We start from the raw sequence: 20574 nt of genomic DNA on the forward strand, positions 1-20574 counted from the left end.
GAGCTGTCGGGTAGAAGGGCTTGGAGGCGGCTGCCTTCCCTGAAGTGCTTCCCGGCAGCGCCGCGATTGAAACGTCTGTAAAATACAAGGGAGGGAGGGACACGAGGACGGCTCTCGCATTGTATCTGCCCGCGTTGATGAAATATGGGGTGAAGGAGAACCGGATGACAGATTTAGCGCCTCAGAGGGCCTTTGATGCGGTTCTTTAGGCTGTCAAGGAAACAACGGTGTGTGTTAGGCGCTGGGTTGGCTAATCCCTTCCTAATGACTTGGGAAATGCGAAGCATTTGTGAAGGGTGCAGAGCGACGCCGGGTAGTCGAGAGTAGAGGTAGCAGGCTCCGCATCCTCCCTTGAAGTCGCTGTTCAAGCTCGGGGAAGGGGCAGTGAGCAGCGGAGCAGTCGGTGGGATCTGGCGATAAAACTATGGCAACTTTTTGTGTATTTCCGTCTTCCAGATTAACTGACGCTTCTGAAGGGAGAGGGGGAGAAGGAAAGTCTGTAAACAATTCAAGAGGGATTTTTTGTTTACTGGTTACCAAGGTGGACTGTGTAAAGGAAGGAACAGCATAAATCCTGGGTGTTTTGTATCATGACTAATTCAAAAGTTAAATCATAAATTCTTGCCTTATGGTTGCAAAGAAATCCCCGAAAGAGGCACATCGCAGGCAATAAATATCCAAACTTCTCAAAGTTTAATAAAAAGAAGAAAAGGTCCTACTTGTTTTATATTAAATGTAGACTTTTAAAAACCTCTTCTCTTACTCATCTCTTTCCAAGGGGAAAGTAAACAATAAAAGGAAACATTTTTTAACCTGAGAACTGTGTAATCAGTTTAGTAATAATAACAATAAAGGCATCTGTGCCAGCAAGGAGAATAGTTCTGTTCCTACAGGGGAGCATGTTTCTTGCTCCAGGTTACAAGCCGGCTGCCAGCTGACAAGGAGTAGCTTGGCTGGCAGGCAAGCTCTCCCATAGCCTCCGCGGAGCATAAAAAGGTGTATTGAGCAAGAGGGACTGTTAGCTGCATGCTGGCACGCCAGCTCCCATGTTGCTGTGCAGGCTGCCAGCCAGTGCCTCAGCTGTGAGGAGGGAAGAAACACCACCTGTAGCCGAGTCCTGTGCCTCACCCATCTGGGTGGGAAGGGGCAGGATTGCTATACTATAATTTAGAAATGCAGGCTTTTTTTTTTCGTTGTTCTTTTTCCCTTCTTCCCATCTCTTCCAATTTAGTCCGTAATAAAATTCCCATTGATTTCAGTGGCACAGGCTCAGACTTTGTTGATGAAAAGGCAGGTGGGAAATTCTGGTGATGCAATTTGACTTTCCCCCCGTTAGAACTGTTCTTGTTTGGAGAAGCTCTGGTCTTGGTGAATTTGTCAGCCTTGGCTGGGGAGGGGGGATATCCTCAGCTTGGTTGTCTTTCTTCCCTTGGAGAGGAGAGGTTAATCAGAGCTGTGGCAGGGATCATGCTGAGCTCTCCTCTCACAGGGCTGCATAGGAAAGAAGCTCTTGATACTGTTTTCAAAGAAAGGAGGAACAGCCATAGAGAAATTTCAGAAGCTCAAGGCTTATGTGCTTGTGCGCACACAAGAATCATGCTGTTGGGAGACTTGGCAAGATTAGTTGTTTTAACAGTACGCTGGAGATGAGTAGTGGGAGTTCAAAAATCAGGTGACTGGCCTACATTACATAACACGTTTAAAAACAAATACATACATTTGTTCCTTCTTGTTACCTTTCTGAGGTTGGCAGTGCTACTATTCTTTGATACAGGCACTTCTAAGAAGGATGAGCATTGTGTCTAAATTCAAAATCCCAGCTTGCAGGAATTGGAAATAGGTTTCAGAATTCTATTGGGGTGGCAAAGGCAAAACTACGGGAGGCAGAAAGCTGGGGCAGTGGGGTAGCTGGAAAGAGTAGCAGGACTTTTGGGGGAGAGAGGGCTGCCTGCACAGTGCTTTCGCATGGACCTGATGAATTGCACAGTTGTTAGGTAGACTGTAGATAACCCCTGTATAATGCGTCCTTCTCCCTAAGGGTGATGAACAAAGTTGGATTTTTCAAGCCATAAAAAAGGACGATGAAGCTTTAGTTCTAATTGGGGCTGTTGGTGCCTGCAATCTTGTAGATCCTCAATTTCTTAACATTTAAGTGCATGGATGAAAAATGGTGTATTTCATTGTGGACTGCCATTGCAGACTGCAGGTCAGGCCTGCAGTTGTTACATGGGCAAATTTGTTGCACATGGATAACAAAATGTCTTAAATGAATACTTCAAGGTAAATAGCACTCTCTAAATGCAATTCTCTAAATAACAAAACCAACTCCAGGTACAATACAACGGTGCACTTCAGGAGAATAGTCAAGCAGAAGCAATGTATAATGCTGAAACTTAATCCAAATTGTATTCTTTCATACAGTAGTGCATGTCAGTAAATTATATGCCCTGGAAGATCTATTTTGAGTTACAGAATTTTGCAGTTTGCAAGGTAAGAGGATAATTCAGCATAAAACGTAATCTGATTTTATTTTACAGGTGTGGTTTCTTCTTCTGTTTATAGGTGATCTGTTTCTATACTGCCTAGTTACTGGAATTATGATACTTTAGCAAAACTTCTGAATCTGCTGTTAAACACTTTTTAAAAGCAGTGACATTTTAACAGTCTTGAGATTACTATCATGCTTCCCTGTTGGCCCTTTGCTAAGAGGTAGGCAGTGCCCATTTGTGGGGAAGAGAAGGATGGCTGTGTTCATGTGGGTTTTTCAGGCTATGTAAATACAGATTTTTACTGTGCTTTCATTTGTGTTCATTCTCTTAATTCAGCAGGTTTCAATCTTCTGCTGTTTAAGGCCGATGACAAATTTTCTAGTAGTAATGGGAAGACAACAGGCCTGGTAAGACTCACACATGCAGTTGGCTCTCACCTCAGGCTTTCTTGCAGACAGGCAATACCGTACACACACACGCAGTGTGGCATTGGGACCCCTTTACAGCTGAGTGACCTGATGTGCAGGGCGTGGGTGGCCCATACATTTAGCTTCATGACCGATTCTACCTGGCTCATCTTGTCAGGGAACACGGGTGAGGTCTTAGAGCCGCAGGGGAACGGGGGAATTGCCTGGCAGGAAGATCTGGTAGGCACACAGAGGAATTGGGGTGATACACTCGCTGGGGGCTGCCCAGCATTGCAACCTGTCTCCAGACGTCAGGCTGGCCAACTCCTGCTACGTACATCATGTCCTCCGTGTGATAGGTGTCTCTCAGGTTGCAGGAGCAGCATGGTATTCTGCTACGTTAGGACTGTACTGCTGCTGTAGTGCACGGCTTAGTCTGTCCTAATGGAGGTTTGTGCTCAAGAAAGGCTTGGACATGCCCAGCCCAGGAGTAACATCATATCTTTCCAGTGCAGATGGCACTGATGAATCAGAACATCAGCTTCTCCTTCTAACATTGTTACTAATATGCTTTGTGACTCCAGGCAAGCCATTTCTTCTCCATCCCTCAGCTTCCCCACTTGTGAAATAGCTGCAGCAGTGATCGCACCCCTCTGTACATGAATATTTATGCAAGCATGCAGCCAAATATTTTAAATTGGCTCCTCTTTGTTACCATAATAGGGAGCCTTAGAAGCCTAACTTCAGATAGGGATTTGTTGGTTGATCAAAAGCTGTTGGTGTTTAGCTGTGGAGCTAACAGTGTTATAGAGCTGATGGGAAGGGCAGCAGATGACTTTCTGTTTCCAGAGAAGTTAAACATTTACTGTTCTTTGGAGCCATGGGACAAATGTTCAGTGGGAGGGAGGTAGACCATATCGTGTGCTAAGAGACAGCCTCCTAGATATCCTGTGTTTGTGTGGTTTAGAGATTGGTCATTCAATTTCTGCCAGTTGTTGTTTTGTTGTTTGGGTTTTTGGTGGTTTTTTTTTTTTATCAGAGAATGGTAATCACACAGGCACCTTCTGGACTTGACATTTAAGCATTCTTTTAATAATAAAAAAATAATAGCACACATATAGTGCAAAGATTTCTTGTTAATTACTTGATTTATAAAGTGTTGCGACATTTAGCAATGTTATATCCAAATGCCTTTATAAATCATGAGTAATAGGAGTTTGATATCTTTCATCCTTTTCAGAAGACATCAGAGAATCAGATATGGTGTGGGAGCGTTCCCACACATAGTATCAGTTACTGCAGTGTTGCATATTATGAACTTACAAAACTTCAACCTTGTATTCAATAAAAGTTAAAGTATGTATTTAAATTCTAATGAGATTTCATGCATTGCTATATATCCAACACATAATGATAGCTAAAAACTATTTAGACTTTTCCATTGTAGCACTTGCATGAACATAAGACTTTTTCTATGATGTTATGACGGAATTCCAGTTGAAAAATATTGATGACCTTGTATGATTTTATGGCCTGTCTCTTTATTAGTGATTGCATTATTTGTTGACAATTCAGTATTTCATGACACAAATTGCTGGTTTGTGAATTGCACAGGGCTATTGTACCTACAGTAGAGCATTCTTTGGAAAAGTGTGTATGTGTTAGAGGAAAGGGGTTTATAGCTGGTTACTGCACAAGGGCTTTGCTTTTTTTTCCTGTTTATTAAAAGGGCTAAAAAGGGAACCAATTAAAATAAAACCTATAGGTTTTAAAAGCATAAGTTGCATCTCTTTTTTGATCTATTTTGTTCATAGGATTAAGTTTGGCAACTATTTTTTTGAATGGTAGAAAAGATAATAGTAATGGATTGAGAGTTCTCTGTCAGGCACTCAGGGTTTGTGAGACAGCGTGCCACTGTGAGACAGAGAATCTCTTATGCAGCGTGTAGTAAAGTACACTACAGTTCTAATTATACGTTGTGAACAACTTAAGAAAAGAAACATTCTCCAAGTCATAAAATAGAATCTTTGATTTTATTTGAATTTACAAATGTCCCCTTTCTTATAGTAATGCAAAATGGATTATATTTTAAATGCTGAACATAGCCATATTAGTCTGAGCTTCTTTTTGGGCTTCTTTACTAGCAATATTGATATCCACTGTAAATTTTAAATTGGTTTGTCTCTGTCAGACTGGAACTAAAGCTAACTAAAGACCTTGCTATCCTCAAAAGAGTGTATTTTCATTATTATTGTAGTTAAGTTAATTACAACTCAATCTACTATTTCAACCATACAAGCTGCATTTTTTCTGTGGGTAAAAAAATGCTTTGTTCACAAGTAATTCTGAAATAGGAGCAAAACAGTAACATCCTTTCTGGACCCCACATCTTTGAAAAGCTAACAAAGGAGAAAGAACCCCTGATCCAGCACATAGCAGTGAAGTGATAAATTGCACTGTTCAATCATTGACTTGAACAACTTGACAATACCATCCATAACCTGTGATTTCGCCCTGTCTAACAGTCACTGAATGTTACTCACAGAATTTGAAAAAATACACGTATGCTGGAAAAATACAAAGTGAGCACTTATTTCAAGATGAAAGCACTTTTGCCCAAAAGGATTTATCTGTGCAAACACCTAAAGAGATGGAAAGAATATCAGAAAAGTAGATCTGATTAGTCATACTCAGTGGGAGAAGGACTGCAGCTGTGAAGTATTCTGTCCTAAACTTAGAAGTAGACAGCTCGATTGTATTTAGCTGCTGCTGGCTAATACATTCAGACAGTGCAAACTCTCACGCTCTTCTGAAGACAAGGGTGTGTACCAGAACATGCTTAATTGCAAACGCTTTGTAGATCTGCAGCTGTGGTCAGATAATGTTTAAATGCTGACCCTCACTCTGAAAAGTAAGGACACACACAATTATTTCTGAGCTGCCATTCTCCACCCAGACTTTGGATGTGAAGGAAGTTTCTGGGCTGAGATGCTATCCAAGAATCTTCCTTCTTGCACAGCTTTGAGAATGGGATTTTTTATTTATTTATTTTTTTCCCAGAAAGGATAAACCAGCACTTTTTGTAGCAGTTAGGAGAAACTTACCTAAACTCCACCTATGTCACAGAGCTCTAGGATATCAGCTTTGACAAAAGGGGAGGTGAGAACGGGTTTGGCTCCTGGGACTGAAGAGGTGATTACACGTTTAGCTGCGTGACTGCAGACTTGGTTGACTTAGTGAACTCCAGTGACTACTCGCTCTCCATTAAAATTGAAAGAAAAGTACAGTGAAAAGGCAGAACGATACATCTGTAGCAATGCAGGAATAATGGCCCTCTGGTGGGTTATAGGATATTCTGGTTATGGGCAAGAGGAACAGATTGTTCTCGGATGCCATAGGGGCATGCACACAGGCAGCGGTTCTGGCCAGTGCCAGTTTTGGAAGATCAGACAACGTAGGTTGAGGGTAGAATCACCTCTGTGCAAGGATCCTAATTCTCCTGGAAACAAACTACTTATACCTAACTAAATACAGCCTATTGTGCCAGAGGGACATGCAGCGCTTTGTGTGGGGTCAGACAGCACCTAGCCAAGCAGTTCTTTAGAGATTTTTGTGGGGCACAGACCACATCCTGAGATCTGCATATAGCCCACAATTCCTGCAACTTACATTTTAGCTTAGAAGAAGGTTCCCAACCCCACTGATTGCAAAGGTAATTGACAACCTGTGGCTTCTTGCAGTCCTGTCCGAGTCTGCAAAATGCTAAAAATTGCTACCTTTCTGCACAGCTGTAGAATGCAGAAGACACAGTAGAAACTCAGTAAATCTTAGCAACGTTTTATTTTAAGTTGAGGTTCAGCCGGGAAAGCTGTAGCCCCTTCTGCCTTTTGTATGTTTGGTTTTTAGAAAATGATCTGATCCTGAAAATGGACATTTCTTGTGAAAATGCCTTCTCAACAGAAAATACAGCACTGTACAATGGCCCTGTAGTGCACACTGAATAAATCATATGGGGAAATGACTGAGCTTCACCTCTGTACGTCACTTATTAAAATTAGTTCCTTGAGGCTTGAGAGCATGATTGGAAAGAAGAGCAATAGCAAAGCTATCTCTCTCCCTCTAGTGCCTAGAGAGCCAGACTTTTCAGAGTGTGACAGCTCAAAGTAAGACTGAAAGAGATGCAAAAAAAAAAAAACGGTCTCTTTCTGCAATATATTTAGGACAAGCAAAAGCAGATTCACAGCTAATTTTAAGCAGCCTTCAGAATGCGGTATAACACCTTATTAACTCACTTGTATTTAATCCTTGCATTCTGGTATTTTTAGAAGCCATCATGCAATTCAGCAGTACTTTCAGCCCGTATCTCCTTTGTAATGGATGACACCACTCTATTTCTGATTTTAATTTAGAATTAGCTTTCTGACAATAAGCCTTGCTCACACACAAAAGTTACACTGATTTAACTAAATTAATTTAGAAATTGAATTAGTTAAACATGCACCCTCTTCCTTCTCCTCCCCCTAATGTGGCCTTGTCAATTTGGCTCAAAGAGTTCCCTCTGTCACAATTTAGGTTGAACTGGTAAAGGCCTGCCTTCGCCACTTGCCCCTGTCTGATCCTCTGCAACATGATGAGGGTTTGGTCTAGTTGAACCTCTTGCAATCTGAAACTGTAGGAGGGCAAAGTCACCTTCATAGATTTAGGGCCCTTTGCCAGAGGGCTACCTCCCTTGACCAGTTTTGTAGTGCAAGTACCCCTGCCAGTGCTGGATCGCAGCAATCCAAATGGATGGAGTCTGAGGCTTTTGAAGACAGCACCTCTTCCTTCGGTGGCTTGTTATTTTTTGATCACGTGGGAACTCGGGGTACAGCGGTATCAAGTGTATACAGTCCTATTTTGTCTGCGTCTGGTTTTATCTCGATCCAGTATCTCCCAGGCAGGAGGCTTAAGTTAGCTTTGGGCTGCCTCTAATGAGCTGCAAATGAAAACAAAGTCCTCTAAACCATGGTTTCTCTCTGTTACGTGTTATCTAATCGGGGCCCTCCAGAACAGGCCTTTGGAAACCTGTACTCTGCACAAGCATACAAACAAGACTTATCAGGTAGTTTGTGTTAAGGCTGCTGTGGAGCAGAGAAAAACTTACAGAGGGTCTTTTTGATTTTTTTTTCTAAATTTATAATGTGCTTACTTACAGAGACACACACACAAAAAAACCCTTTCTCTCTTTAGCATCTTGTAGAGCACTAGTCAGAGGTACAGTGCATAAAATACCAGTACAGCAGGAGATAAGAATTTAGAACAATGGACAGTAGTGCCCTACTGAACATTTTCTGGAGGAAAACAAGGAATGCAAACCAAAACCAATTCCTCTTCCTCCAGATTGCTAGAATGTAGATAACAAGAAAGCTAACATTTCTAGGAATGGGTTTGTGTACATGGGAAAGCTGCTAGGAAATCAATGAATATATGTACTTAAAACCTGATTATTCTGCACCGTTCCCTGCATAGATCCTTTCATTCCATACAAAGAGTGTCCTTTAGCAGTTTAGCTTAATGTGTTTCTAAAAGATGAAAGAAAAGGAGACCACATGCAGAAAATCTGCTGCAGAATAGCTGGTCAGACACATTTCTCTATGCAAAGAAGTTCTAGCTTAATTGCAGTTAATGCAGTCAGAAAAGAGCAACAAACCTCTATGCATAAGAGGTATTTATCAGTCTAAAATGTGACAAGAAAACAATGAAAACTTCCCCAGAGCGTGCTGTGTCTGAGCCCTCATCTGGAGCTCTCCCTTCATTTTCCCCCAAAGTTTGTTAAAAAGAGATTCACAACTTAAGTTTGTATTACATCACTGCTTTGCCTGTACTGTTACATTACATGAGGAATATATTTCTAGGACTTCACTGTGCTGGTAACTTGTATACCCACCTCTTGGAAACAGAGGCAAAAGGACAAGTGAATGACACAGCAAGTGTTTATCAATCGTAAGTATTTTATGTGGGTGCCTGAGTATGGGAGAACTTAGACTCTTCATGTGCTCTGAACTGCATCTCATCTTGATGCCCAAAGGAGCTGATGTTCATAGAGCTCCTATACACATGCACAGATACAGGTACTAGAGATGTGTGTCTCTACGTAGTACATAGCAGCAGGGAGGGCTGAACCTGACCAGGGCCATTATTCTCTCCTATGATAAGAATCATAAATCACAATATTCAGAAAGTGCAGGAGAAGCAGCAAAGAGAACTGAAGACGGGGGCTGTCATCCTTCCCTCTTCCCTCCCCACAAAGTAGGAAAGCTTGTCTTCTAAGCGCGGAACAATTTCATTCAATAATCTGTTTAGTCCTTCCCTTCAGCGCACCATTTCATTTTCAAATGCAAAACCCAAACTATCTTGAAGTGATTAACTCCCCTCAGCAGCACAACCTGCAAATGGTATTTCTCCCATCTTACTCCACCATCTCAGTATGCCAGAAGGCCCTGCTCTCCTAATTTTTTAAGGAGTCATCTGAGCCCTTTGTCTCAATGACTGATAATCTACAACCCACAAATAAATGTTCTTAAAATGGGTCCATCTCTGAACGGATGTGGTTTGCCTTAACATGTGTGGTGCTGCAACAGGAAACCAACTTGCTACAGAACCAGACTCACTATTTACAGTAGGCCTGGACCATGAGTAGAAACTTGTGACAAAACTATGTTAGTCATAGGCAAAAAGGAGAAGGTTAGAGAAATGAAAAAACTGGAGGAAGCCAGACTGCTTTAAATTGAGGCAGGAGAAATGTGATCTATAACCTGTCATGACTGATGGGAATAAGAGCTAACTAGGATACTGATTAGGCCACTGGAGGACTCTGGTTTAAGGAGTCTTCCAAAAAGGTGCTTTTTAGCAAACTTATTGCTAGGGCAGGCACCTACTGCTTTAATATCTGTAGTTCAAACTGCATTTTTCTGCATACATTCTGAATGTAAAAAGTTATCATGAAGATAGGAAATGAATGTATTTATGCTTAACCCATGAAGAGAGGCTGAGAGGCTGAGCGCCTCACTGAAATAAAGCATCTTCCACAAATTTTGTAATCAGAATAGAGATTACATTTTGAGGGACTCAAAGGTCTCCATTTAGTATGTAATCTTGCACCCTTTGGAGTATGCACTCTGCATGTGCTCCCATCACAGCCTGAGCGTGAAGGGCTGGGGCAGAGAACAGGGTATCTTACTGTCATGGGAGAAGGAGAAATGGCAAAAGCATTTCCAGTACCTTGTTAGGAGAATGCTGAGATGCCACATGTACATTCAAAAATTACTCTTCTAAACAGAGAGAGGACCTGCAATTTCTATAATTGCTGGTTCAGTGTTTGTGTCTACAGATCAAAAGTGAGCTCTCCTGTTAGGTAAGGGAGGATGGTGGTATCAGTAGGGACAAACTACTCATCCAAGATGAAGGGCATAGGCAGAAATCCTCTTTGTTTTGGAAGAACAATGGAAATTGGTTGTGCTCTTTACCCTAAAAGCCTTGCTTTAGTCTCTTTTTTTTCCTTTGTGTAAGTACGGAGTGTAGAATATCTCCTTTGACCTCCTAAATATCACAGACCCTTCAGTTTCACCGAACTAACCCTGTTACTGGCATAACATGTTCAATGAAGTATATCTTGTCTTTGATACAGTGGATCTTGAAGAAAGTGTCCGGTCTTGGTCTGAAGATATCAAAAGATGGAGCAGCCAAGGTTTCATTTCAGAGAGGAATCACTTTCACAGTTTGACAACTGTGCTGCTCTTAGCTCCACTTATGTGCTCCTCCACTAGACTCCATAACAGGGCACATCATAGTTGATACTGAATGGTTTTCAGTGTTTCACGTATTTGCTGTAACATCCTGAGCCTGAGAGACAGATTTTCCTACAGGTATAGAGTGCTGGGCTTGAAGGGGGTCTCTATAATACTCTTATGCTATGAATTGTGGTAGAACATGACAGCTGAGCATAGAAAGGAAAGAAAATTAAATACAAATTCATTACTGCATAGGTAGAACAGCGTGGATAAATTCAATTTCCGGGCATCTATGTTATATTCCCAACTAGGGATACCATTAGTGAAGACAGAGCTCTTTTGATCGCTTTCTGCTGTGAAAAGGGTCAATCCTCCTTGCTCTTCACACTCCTGCCTACATGATCCTGACTCACCCTTGGGCTGACTTTCATATTCACTTGAGCTGATCCAGCTCATTAACCCATCAGAAAACTGTCCCTTTTTTACTTCTCTGGATTTATTTTCTGCCAGTTCAGTGAGCTGAATCAGCTCAGCAAGAAGTCAGGTGAGTGTCAAAAGTGCTGTAAGGAAGCATGAGTGGGCAACAGAGAGGTGAAATTAGGGGAAGGAAGAGGAAAAAGACAGGAAAAAGCATGCAAGGTGAAGGAAAAAGACTGCTTCTTTCGATGACAGAAAGTCTTAAGATCCACTGATCTCACCTTTTCTGATCACATCTTTAGGAAGGTAATTTCCTTAGAGTTTCTGTGGAGTCAATGGAGAAAGGAAGTTTCTTTAGAGGGTGGTTAAATAGGAAATAAAGGGAAGTAGTCTAGTTTAGATGCATAGGTTAGGGAATGTAAATATGCCTGGTCTTTACTGCAAAGACCCTTGTGGATTAAAGCTTTAAATCACAGTTAATGACTAAATGCTGGGAAAACCAAAATAATGGTCTTTAAATGCAGAAGCAGTCTTCTGAGAGTTCTAAAAGGCCTCAAGTACAATCAGAAAGACCATGTAAGTCCAGAGAGCAGAGCATGAGCACCAGGTAAATCGGCTGTGTGAAGTCAGCGTCGAGCAAAGGTTGGTGAAGCTGACGTCACTTGAAATTTGCTCAGGCTCTGCCTGAGCAGAAAATTGGGAATGATCCTCCAGTGTACGTCTTGTTTTGAGCAGAGTATAATTTCCCTGGCCATTCCCTGCGTGTTGCTAGCTCTCTCCATAATTTTGTTTCTCTCTTGCTCTTTTCAATTCTGCCATTATTTGTAAAACTACTACTGAAAATGACCTACATAAATAAATAAATTGAATGAATAAATTATGAGGGAGAGAATGAATGTGTGAGCGTGTGTAGGTGGATGACACAGAGAACCGGGCTGGTGGGAGCAGCAGGAGCTATCAGTTCATTTGCTGTCAGCGGCAGAGCCCCAGGGAGGGTAAAGGCATTAAGTACCTGATTGTGCAAGGTGCCGAGTGCCTCCGTCTTCTGTCATTTTTGGAGATCATTGAAAGCATTTCCATACTTTGCCAGTAGGGGCTTCAAGGAAGGAAGAAAGAGGGCAGCAGCCTAAACCTGTGATTTTCAGCCTTTTTTTTTAGCGTGCAGATCCCTAAGGATTTCTCCCCTGTAACAAATCTTTTCATAATTACCTGTCGTGGAGCCTTTTAAAATAATCAATGGACCCTTAGGGGCATCTGCAACTGAGTTGCTGGCTTTCAAATATTGCAACGCAGGAGAAGCTTCCTTCTTGCAAGAGCAAGGCTGAAAGTGTAATTTCAGGGTTGATATTGGTTGTATCCTCTGAGGTACAACCTCTTCTCTGTGGAAGACACTAGTCATTATGTTAATCAAATAGCTGAGCCACTGGCCCCTTGCCATGCCACCGAACCCTGGGACATTTTCTGTATGAGAGCATGAGGTGAGCTCTGCAGTGCAGAAGAGATGCAATGCTCCCTTGAGATTTGCCACATCTTGCCCCAGAGATTAATTGTGCCTATTGCGCTGTGTTGTAGAGCCACTCATGGACAGCTTTACCCTTCAGGATGGGGCATATACAGCTGGAATTCAACTGGTTGCAGAAAGACATTTGCGTTATTAAATGGATAAATATAGAAAAAAAATATGGTTTATTTATCAGTGGCATTGGCAGTAAGTACTTAGTAATCCTGACATTGCAGCAGTCCTCTCTTTTTTTTTTTTCTGAAGGAGTTCGAATTTCTGTATGATATTTCCAGAGTATAAGATTGTATTATCTCACCTGCTAGATTGAGCAGCTTTTAAAAAATGCTTAGTGATGTGTGTCCGTATCTGTGTGTTTTGTATGCATACAATTTCCTCTTGCCCTTTCTAAGTATGTGGCTCTATAGCACTCTTCGAAGAAGTCTAGGTGTCCCTCACAAATGGTAAATAATAGGGCTAGAGCTAAAGAAATTGCCTTGAATTTTCCTTCAAAACGAGTGTAGCTTATTCCTGATCACTTTTAAAAGATCCAGTTGTTGCCCTGACACAAACTTATTCTTCACAGTTGTCCATTGAAGCTGTTGGGAGATCCAAATGACATGCTGGGCAGCCAGCCCTTAGGCAGATTATCCACTCCCCTGGAGAGCACTGGAAAGGAAAACAGAATTTTTCCATTTTTTGCAGTATTCAGGGTAGCAGCACAGGAGAGAATAGGATATAAACGATGAGGTATTGTTGGTTGCAGGCTGTGCTTTTGAGAAGATGCGATGTTCTGGATCGATTTTCACTTTAAAGTTGGCAATTGTATATGCAGGAATAGGGAATAATAAAGCCTGAGAATCATAAATACACTTATAAATCCGGTCGAGTGCAAATCCCTCAGACGGTGAGAAAGGGGCACGGTCTGCCTATCAGTCACAGGTAGAACAGGTCTCTACAGATTGCTCTACAGTGATTGCTCTTAATCAACCCTTTATTCAGCTGCGAGATGCTGTTAACATATAAAGTAGGTCAGGTAGTCATCTGACTGTTATTGACAACCAATCCAGTGACTGAGTCTAGAGTTTGTTGCAGATGTCTGTGTGAGTCCAAGGTTACCCAAGTTAGTGCAAGAAGAAGGAGAGAATTAAAAGGAAAATCTGGGCAGTTGCAGCAGAAACCTCATAAACATGAATCTGGGAGCCTCCAGAATGACTTGTGAATGTCACTGCCGAGTCAAAGGACATTACCCTTCACTCCTGCAGGAAATACTGCTTCCTGTAGGACCTGATTGCTCAAGATGACTTACATACCGCATGGGCTTGCTTTGTGCCAGGGTGACCGAAGGGGCTGTGCAGCAGCACGCCCAGCCCTGCCAAGTGGTTTTGAGCCTGTGACTGCGGGCTGTGGCTGGCACTGATGCAGGAGCTGTGCTCCTTGCTGCCCTGGATGTGCTGTCATCTTTCTGTGTCTTTCCTTGCCTTCGACATCTTCTCTTATCCTCAAAAAGCATAATGTTTTGAAGTAATGGAAGAGGAAGTGTGTCTTGGCCATAGGCTGATATGGGCAGCAGTAAAAATGCTGCACTGTTCGAGATTATGTCCATTATCTTCAATTTGATCGCTTCTTCAGGTGTCTGAAAACAGTCAAATAATAAAAGTATCTACATGACACAGAACCCCGCACCCCATTTTCAGAGAGAACTGGGCCATACAAGTACTTAAGGCCTCACTGACGGTGGGGCAGATCTTATAGAGTATTTAGGGGGGAGACCAAACACCATGCTTAGTGGGATTTCTAGAAGGATTTCGCTACTTAAGTTTCACATTCATTTAAGAGTAGGTGCCTAATGATGTAAGCACTTCTATAAATCTATAAAGTGTGCATTTGTGTGTGTAGATGTCTAAATATTTATTTTTGTATGGCACTTAGTAACTGAAAATAAGGCTTACTATCCAGCTCCAGTCCAGAAGGCTGTACAGTCATGTAAATGTGGCACTGCCTCTCAGCGGGGGTTATTAAGTCTGGTACCACATGGAGCTGACACAGACATACAACTTCTCAACCAGAACTGCACTTGGATGCTTTTAAAAATGCTACCTTATTCAGCTAGAACAACAGAAGTGGAGTTGGAACACCACCCCGTCAGTGCCCTCCGCTCCTTCAGGTAAGGATTATCTTCATGTCACTGTGTTGGATACAGCACCCATGAGAAACAACAGAGGCAACCGCTATGCACTCTTTTGCACGCCTATAATGGTGAGCTTCCTTGTATGTTTCTCAATTCTTGAATCTAAAAAAAAAAACCCAACCCTATTAGAAAAGCTTCAAAGGATCAGAGATAGCATGTTATTTAGACACCTATTTGAAGTTAAATAATTCGCACTGCCTCAGCCACCTTGCCTGATAATCAGGACAGCAATATGGAATAGTATTGCTTCTCCCTTTCACCTCCATTCTCTCCATCAGTGCTGCAATCCAGTACCCAGAGCACCATCCTGAATACAGATTTTCTTTTTCCTGCTACGCTTATTTCCTTTAAGGCATTTTTTTCCCTCTTGTGGATTGACAGACTTATCAACACTGGCTAAGATTCATTTAATATGCCTAACATAAGCCAAACAGCATCCTGTCCTGTCACTCCGTATTCTTTTCTCAGAAAGAATTGCTTTTAGCTGCAATTATTTGCATTATCTGCTTAAATATTTAGCAAATGCAATAGTTTGGTAGACAGGCGTTGCTGTAATCTATTTTGAATTTTAATTCTTTAAGCCAATTCCTCAGCTGCCCAGTTGGATTTTTGTTTTGTTTTGTTTTGTTTTGTTTTTCCTCCTGGCTATCATGAGACAATATCCCCAGGAAGCGGGAACACAGCAGCACCTGGGGCTGGATGCTGCACTCGTGTGCGTGCGGCTCTGGCAGAGATGTGGAGGGGGATCCGCACACAGCAGGCCTGCAGAATCAATCCCAGATGCCAAATGTGGAGATCCGTATCACACAGCAAGGCTTTGAATTTTCCTCTTTCATTCATTAAAAGGCAGTCAGAAAGAAAGAAGCTCCGTTCTCATCCTCCTAAGTGCTGTCACGCTCACCCATACACGTGCACATACACTACTGCCTTTATAGTTAATATCAGGAGATGTAACAGCATAGTAAGGAGAGAACTGTACCAAATTCGCCCGGATTATGGAATATATTTTTATGGATCCTGTTGCAGAAGGATATTTTTTATTTATTTATTTATTAGGTTTTAGTGTCTGGCAAAAAAATATTTCTTCTCTTTTCTCTGTCCATTTTAAAATCTCCTCTGACATTAGCCAAAATGTTTCCCTTACAAATCCCCGCAGATACAGTCCCAGTTTGCTGCAGATTCTCTGCTGGCTGTCCTGGCTTTTCCCCAAATCGTCACAAACTGTGACTCTGAATGTGCTTATCTACGTGTAGGAGTACTCTCCCAGGCTACCACAACATTCCTACGGGTAAAACTCGATGGAGCAGCTAGCCATCGGGCAGCAGCGCGCACAGGCGCTTTAGCGTCATCCCTTTAATCTGAGGTTACACGCCACTTGCAAGTGCTGGTGGACAGAGCGCAGGCAAGGCTGTCAAAGGTGCCAGCTGAATGCAGAGCAGTCATATGCATATCACCTTTTGGTGATAATAGCAGAGGAAAAAATGCCTTTACTCACTGTAAAGACTGTGGCAAGGCATGCCCAACTCACCCACAGTCCTGAAATCAAGTGGAGAAAAGGAGAGACTTGCATTTCTTTCCTCTTTTTGCTGTTTATAAAACCGTGTCTAACACACTCCAGGGCTCCATGTTCCATTTCTGATAGATACACAAAAGCCTGTGACGGGCAACTTAGTCCAGCTTCCAAGCTAACGCAAGACATCTGGGTATCTGGGACATCCTGGTTTTTATGCCCTTGAAATTGGCACATCAGACTATGTGACATCAGAGGATATCCTGCCTGCCGCTTCCCAAAGTTACTGGGAAAGTTTTGTGGAAGAGTGTGTCTTTTTACAGAGTATGTCACCGATAGACAGCAGTGACACTGTCACTCTTAGGGAAGCGACAGTGTTCCTACCTCAACAGCACGTTCACCTTGGTGCATGTGTTCTGACTGAAAAGTTAAAAAACACTTCTTAGAGAAATTGTCTCAGTGCATAACTGATACTGGCACATCAGGGGCACAATTAATATTCTGCTCACATGGAAGGGAAACATTAAAAAGTAACCTTCAACTCATTCCTAGTATTTTTTATTTATCATTCACCAAATATACACTTTTAAAATCGTAGTACTTGCCTAAGTGTAATATAGTTTTTAGATTGTTTTTAAAGTTTTTTATTTTCATGTCTCTGGTTAGCATATCCCAATTTGCAAACAAACTTTGTTTCGTTCTGGTGGACTATGCCCAAATTTAACGGGCATCACCTGGGATGATGGAGGCATTATCAGTATGTATACATGTACATACTTCATTCATGAAAGCCACAGTCTCAGCTCTTAGGGACGGCCTTTTCTCTGCCCTTAGTCAAAAGGTTAGGGAAAGTGCCCGCACAAGTAAGTGTCTTAGGAGCAACCCTTAAACATTTGGAGTTACAGAGCAGCATTTACCTTCTTTGGCAAAAGCTGTCTCTGATCTTCAGGAGAGCGCGTGGAGGTGCATACAGGGAAAAAGCAATAAGCAACTGTGGTCCTTGTAGTTTGCAGGCAGATACCTGTCCCTGTAAAAAAGAACGTCCTCATGGTACGGGAAATCTGTCCCAGGAATATGAGAACAGGCAGATCCTTGAGCTATAGACTGTGCTGGAGGCAGGGAAATGTTGGGAATATGTTTGTCCTCTTTTTCTAAACTTTTCTAGGCATCCAGGTTTGGCCACTGTTAGAGAAAGGGGTGCTGGGCTAGATAGACTATAGGTCTAACTCAGTGGGATATTCATTATTAGTGGTGGTTAATGCCTGAAAAAGCAGGCTATCAGGAAACCATTTTTTCATGCATTTTTGCATCTCCATTGGCTTCAGCTGAGATGATAAGTCAGATAAGAATCAAGCCAACAGCTGAGAAGTGTTTTGTCAGCACAAGCAAGTATTTTCTGTTCCTTTTTCAACTTGTATGACTGAATAGGCTCCATAATCTATTTCACAGTTAAGAAGCAAGTATAAGCCACATACTGTGGATTACATGCTTTATCGTGGTTAAAGGGTGGCAGATGAAGATGAAAGTTGGTTAAGCAACCAATTAGGAGAAGGTACTTGTCATATAACAAGCAGAAGTGACTCATACAATGTCCCTTTCCCCCTCCAGTCACTATATGAATCACCTCACCTGTGCCCAAGAAAAGATCAATTCAGTTTCTCAGTTCTTGGATGAGTTTTCAATTTAAAAGTACTGCAGGATCTAGACGTTATTTAGTGTGAAGAGTTGTACAAGCTGTTACTCAGTTTTAGTGTGCGACTACAGTACAATTCTATTAGAACTGTGTCTCAAGTAGGCTTAGTGTCATAAACATACATCTTGACTAGCTCTCACTCACTGCCGACACAGATCTTCCTCTTCCAAACCCATTTGGTGCCCTCTTTTGCTCTGCCTTGATACTTTTAATTGTTTGCTTTAGAAATTAAGAGTGAGAAAACAACATTTTTGCTAGAGGAAGAAGTTCAGAGTCATTTTAAGATGGCCAAGGAATCAGAATTAATAAAATATTACTCTTCATGATATCATCTCCACCCCCATCCCAATTAGGCTAAGAGGGGCATTCACTTTATTTGCTTCTCCTTCACATTTGGGCTGTACTGACCTCTTTCCTTTTATCATTCAGAAGTTAAAGGCAGAATAAGTGCTGCCCTGGAAAACTTCAACTTGTCAGAAGTGACGTGGTGTTGGTACCAGGAAGGCTTCTTTCATTCCATCGCCTGGCTTTTCCATGACTCTTCTCCTGCTCCCAGCCCTGTCTATTTTCATATTGCACACTTGTTACCGGGGACTGGAAGGGCACGGGAAAAAATTCGTCCTAGTATGGATTTATTTCAAGGCACATTTCTCTCATTCCCATTTTGTCTTGATCTTCTGTCAACTATCATAAGATAAAATCAGGCAGCTTGACATTTTTATTGTGTTTTCCACTCAAAAAGTTTGGTTAACCTATGTGGGATTCCTGTACATAACTTCCCCAGCTAATTTGTGTGCAAAATACCAACTCTGTTGTCCTAGCTTGGATCTGAGTTTGAATTAGCTACCTCTGTGTAAGACCAAACCTAATTTCAAAATGAAGACACGCTTTTTTCCCTTCTCAAGTAGTTTGTCTTCCTTGCACAGATGTAATATAATAGATATCTTTCTGCTGTTTCGTTTTCCTCTTTTCACTTGTACATGCAAAAAGCAGGGGGTGAATGGAAAAGAGATGTCCTGGCAAGTCTGGTCACTGCCGTTACCATACCTGCCAAATGAATAAGGAGGCAGTGAGGCTTTTAAAATAAAGTGTTTAGATCCTATACATAGGATTATGCTTGATATTTTAAAACAGAATCCACCTATTTCTATCTGCATCTCATGCAAGACCACACACATCCTGGAAAAATCAATTGAAGGGTTTCTGTATTATGAAATATAGGCACTTTTGTAAAAAAACTATTGCAGTTAGCGTAAGGTTATGCTTCTCTGTGACTGCCTAACCTGAATCTGTTCAAACTCCTTTACAACTCAGAATTCAAAAGCATTAGCAGTTTTGATTGCACTAAGTTGTTATTGGAAATGCTTGTGCTGAGTCTAACTTAAATATAACTAAAGCAACCAGAATGTAGCTCTTCCTATTGATTATTTTGCCCAAACACAAATTAATAAGGATGTAATCCTCCATCTTTATTTAAAAAAAAAATAAAAATAAAATCATTTGCTTATTTGGAGGGGCCAGAAAGTAAGTTGTGGTGAATCAAGTGGAAAGGATACTTTTGCCTGCTGGACTATTCGTTTAAGATTGAACAAAACCATTGACAGTTTTACCAGAGAGGATTTGAAGAAGCCCATCAAAATGTCTGCACACAGACTGGCCCTGCAGCATAGGAGCAGCAGAATGCACTGCCACAAGGGAGATCTGTCTAGGTATTTATACCATGCTCATTGCCATGGTAACAGAAAGCCTTATGAAATTTAGACATTACATACAGAAGTGTCTGTGCTTTCTTGCCTCTCTCACACTCGCTCTTTCCTTCCCCCCAACGCTGGGGCTTTTATGGATGCTTTTGTAGTGAGGAGGCCCAGTGTCAAGAGTATGACTTGCACTGATTCTCAAAACCTTGGGATTCCTGGGCCAGACTGGTCCAGTGCCCCCTGGTCTGTGTCCTTCAGCTCTGGATTCTCCAGCCCTACAGCCATCCGCCCATCACAGGTGCTCCTGAGCCCCCCGAGTCTGCCTGGTGATTTCAGTGTATGGTAACAAGACCCTCAGCAATATCTGAAGGGCAAGCTGTGGAGAAGGATCACAGAGACTTAACTCACAGCATGTGTCCAGCCTCCCCAGGGACATGGGACGCAGCAGCCATGGGGCAGGATGCGCCGGCCTCAGACTTCGGTGATGGGCTATCTGCCAGATGTATTGAGCAGCTACGAAGGGATGAGTGCAAGAGTTACAGCCTCACGAAACGTGAGTGTAACACCATGCTGCTCTGTGGGCCTTAAAACGGTTTAGAGCATAGATGTGCCCAATTCCACGCAGCCAAGTGTGGTTTCCAAACTCTGGACCAGCACGCATCGTGGATTTCCCACTTCTTTAAAGAAAACATTTTCTAGCTGAGCAATCACATCCCAGAATCATTCAAGATGGGAAGTCTTCTTTCTGTAGTCATATCTGGCACTGACAATGCGAATTTTAGATAGGTCTTAACCGGGCTTTTGCACCTCCATACCTCACCAGCCTGTCATGAGACTTTTCTTCATTAATATCACTCTGAAGTGCCTGGGAACTTACTGAATGAAGCCAATACCAATAAAAGT

General features: G+C 42.0%; 1 protein-coding gene across 1 annotated transcript in view; it reads right to left on the reverse strand.

The window, feature by feature from the left end:
• MED14 (mediator complex subunit 14) overlaps positions 1 to 19956 on the reverse strand; it is a 58110-nt gene extending 38154 nt beyond the window's left edge. Inside the window, exon 1 of the mRNA XM_009893290.1 lies at positions 19877 to 19956. Coding sequence (XP_009891592.1) covers positions 19877 to 19956 — 80 coding nt within the window. The remainder of the gene's footprint in view (positions 1 to 19876) is intronic.
• Positions 19957 to 20574: the final 618 nt, after the last annotated feature.

Source organism: Charadrius vociferus, unplaced genomic scaffold, assembly GCF_000708025.1.
Source record: "Charadrius vociferus isolate BGI_N301 unplaced genomic scaffold, ASM70802v2 scaffold209, whole genome shotgun sequence".
Lineage (NCBI taxonomy): Eukaryota > Metazoa > Chordata > Aves > Charadriiformes > Charadriidae > Charadrius > Charadrius vociferus.